Source organism: Sinocyclocheilus rhinocerous, unplaced genomic scaffold, assembly GCF_001515625.1.
Source record: "Sinocyclocheilus rhinocerous isolate Xijiao unplaced genomic scaffold, SAMN03320098_v1.1 scaffold302, whole genome shotgun sequence".
Taxonomy (NCBI): domain Eukaryota; kingdom Metazoa; phylum Chordata; class Actinopteri; order Cypriniformes; family Cyprinidae; genus Sinocyclocheilus; species Sinocyclocheilus rhinocerous.
In genome coordinates this window covers 186682-189848 of record NW_015638976.1, presented here as the reverse complement: position 1 = coordinate 189848, position 3167 = coordinate 186682, and the positions used below count along the sequence as shown (strand labels likewise).

At 36.2% G+C, this 3167-nt stretch overlaps 1 protein-coding gene across 1 annotated transcript in view; it reads right to left on the bottom strand.

Annotated features, from left to right (window-relative positions):
* Nucleotides 1-2366: 2366 nt before the first annotated feature.
* elf3 (E74-like factor 3 (ets domain transcription factor, epithelial-specific)) overlaps nt 2367-3167 on the bottom strand; it is a 3304-nt gene continuing 2503 nt past the window's right edge. Inside the window, exon 9 of the mRNA XM_016566184.1 lies at nt 2367-3084. Within this exon, the coding sequence (XP_016421670.1) occupies nt 2979-3084 (106 nt within the window). The 3' untranslated portion in view covers nt 2367-2978. The remainder of the gene's footprint in view (nt 3085-3167) is intronic.

The following is a 3167-nucleotide window of genomic DNA, read 5'->3' as shown; positions in this document are numbered from 1 at the left end:
TTAATGTGTGTGTGTGGGCTGTTGATCTACATGGATTTTACTTGGAAGTTGAAGGGGAGAAGGCGGGAAAATCCCTGCATACTTATGCAAATCAGTGCGATGAGATCATAATGGGAGCGACAGGATGTGGGCGGAGCTTCATGATCACATGCTCTGCACAGAAACCAGCCTCACACACACAGAAACACTGCAGAAACTTTATAACCTACACTAAATCTTCTCTATAACACGACTGGCAAACAAAACTTGGAAAAATATATGTTTGTTATAAAGTAAAATGCAAAATGTAGTTTATATATGTTAAAATATGTTTTGATACCAGCACCTGTCTTAGTTTTTGCATGAGTCTGACTCAATAATAATCCAGTTTTTCTGCTGCTGCTGTTGTTGTTGTTCAGAATGGTTTACAGTCTGGTTAGTCATGTGACTGCAACATTGTATCTCGTTAAATGAATCATTTAATTTACTGGACATGAATTACTCAGACGAAACACCCGAACACGCCAAACAATCCTGAAACATTTTTGCAATTCATAATTAATATTAAAAGCATTTTTATGTTTTATTTGTATAATAATTATACATAATTTTAATATTTATAATTGTATATGATTTTCTAAATTATATAACTTAATTTAAAAAATTATATATAATACATGTATTTATTTATTATCTTTGCAGTAATTTTACAAAAACACACAAATGTTAATTATCATTTTTATGCATTTATATTTATTTATTGTTTGTATGTTTGGTGCATTAAAACAATTCCCTAAAATTCTGAGTAATAATTCTGTGATGTTTCTACTGTATTCTCGGGTTTCATTTGGCATCAATATGTCTTACACACACTGACCATCTTCCAGAGAACTGTAAGAATGTGGCGTTTCAAACTAACAAGACTCGACAGGCGTTTGAGAAGTCTCATGAACTCCCTTCTGTTTCATGCACTTCAGTCACACTCAGCAGCTTCTCTTCAGGGGTCACTTCATGATAGTTTTACCTGAAAGAGAAAGCTGACAATGCTGTGAATGAAGCATGCGCTTTAAAGCATTTAAGTGACAGCGTCACGAAGCATCATGCACTGAATGCAACTGTGAGAGATAGTTAAGCAGCCGATGACTTTAATGGCATTTCCTGCTCTCTTTCAGGCTCGTCTTATCGAAAAAAAAACATTCTTGACCTGAATGTTTTTTGCCTGTAATTTCAGCCATGACAAAAGCGCTTTTAGGAGTGTACAGGGAATGTTAGTCATGAGTCACGGTCAAACTGACAAAAGCACCTGATGTTTACCGTGCGCATAGTTACATAGTATTGTTCAAAACTGAAAGTGTAACGCCGCACACCTGAAACACACTTGAATTAGGTTATGCGATACACAAATGAATTCTTTATTTTTTTATTTATTTTTTTTGGAAGATCTCATAATAACACAGCAAACATGATGACGCTATAAGGATTCAGGAGTGAAACTTCTCTATTTCGTAACTGGTGATCTGAGATGGTTTGTTGGATTCTAGTGTAAGATAAGTCCGGTTCAAGACCATCAGATTAACCGTCTCGGATGGCCATAATTCCAGGGTAGATTAAGTGTTTTCCGACTGTTTTCTGCAGCTCTCACAGGTATTAAATGTATATAATTCAAAGACTGTTTACTGCTTTGAATTCAGACGATGGTTCTCAGTTTCTGTCTTGTTCATCTATTTGCATGTGGATCCAAAATTCAAATGCAACGTGTGTATTTGAATGCCGGACCTCTAAAAAACAGTTGCTTTGTGCTCTAAAATGCTAAATTAAACCTGCTATGAAAAATGCGATCAAGTTCAAGCAAAGGTCAAACTGCATCAAATGCATCGCTTGCAAATTCTAGGCCTGAAACAAAACAACGGCACAAACACGGGCATTTAATGAATCATGTGTTTTCATTTTACAATTTAAAATGAACCTTATTGTATTTGCAATCACATTTAAATGTGTAAAAATAATGTTATTTATTATGTGAACTTAAGAAGAACTGACTTCATCCACAAAAAAATCACAAAAACACCAGCAAGACTTCAAACATGACGAAGAAACGTGTTGGAATTCAAGTAAAAATCAGCTGAATCATTCTGTAGTGGATTTGCATTGAAATCTGAGATGCATAAAAATAGCATTCGCCCCGCATTCTGCTGCATATTTGTTTTGAACTTCACACGAAAGTCACGTTACAACACATCTGTGATCTCTGATAAGAAGACTTGAGCAAATTAAGCAGTTATAAAGTAAATTTGAAATAAGGCTGAGTGGAACGTAATTCAGGAGGGTGAGGCACAAATGCAAGATAAACAACTTTTAATCAGAAATTTTATTTTAGAAAAGGCTTATACAAAAAAAATAGCAAATAAATGCCATACATAATAGTTATAACATCTGAGAGGCAAACCTCATACACATTATCCAGTGACTTGACAAATCACAGAGAAATTGATATATCTGATTTGTACTTGATTGACAAGTATTACAAAGAATATATAGTTTATACATACATTTATATACAGTAGAACAAATATCAATCAGCACAGCAGATATGAACGTTACAGACGACGTGTTTGACGTGTTCTTCTGTTAGTCTGCTCTGACAAATAGTTTGATAAATACCTACACAAGAAACTTCAATTCCCAAAACCAGAGAGCCTTTAAAAAGCTTTACATTCACTAACAGTTCAACCATTGTGTAGAACAAGTGTTTACATAGAGTCTTTAAGTGATGTAGCAATGCTATCTGATCCAGGCCACGCCCGCGTGCCGCTCGAACCAGACATGCACAACTTTTACCGGTTCATAAAACCTACTTTAGCCAAAACTCTGGCTTACAGTTTCTGTGAAACCTTTTCCCTCTGGGAAGAGCGTGTTTCTAAAGAGAGGATCTTCAGAGCAGCCTAAAGTTCCTCATTTGCAGGAGTACAAAGTCTCTAGGTTTGACTGACAGGTCCACTTCAATATCCGGTCTCCTCCATTCTCCAACCGGTGGAGTTCTTCCCGAACTTGTAGACGAGTCTCCGTCCATCAACTCTCTCCAGAATCTCTCGTTTGTAGTAATACCTGTAGGAAAAGCAAGCATTCGGATTATTCCACTGTCCTAGCATCGATCGAAACAAACCCCCCCCCCAAATCTCTTGATCCCA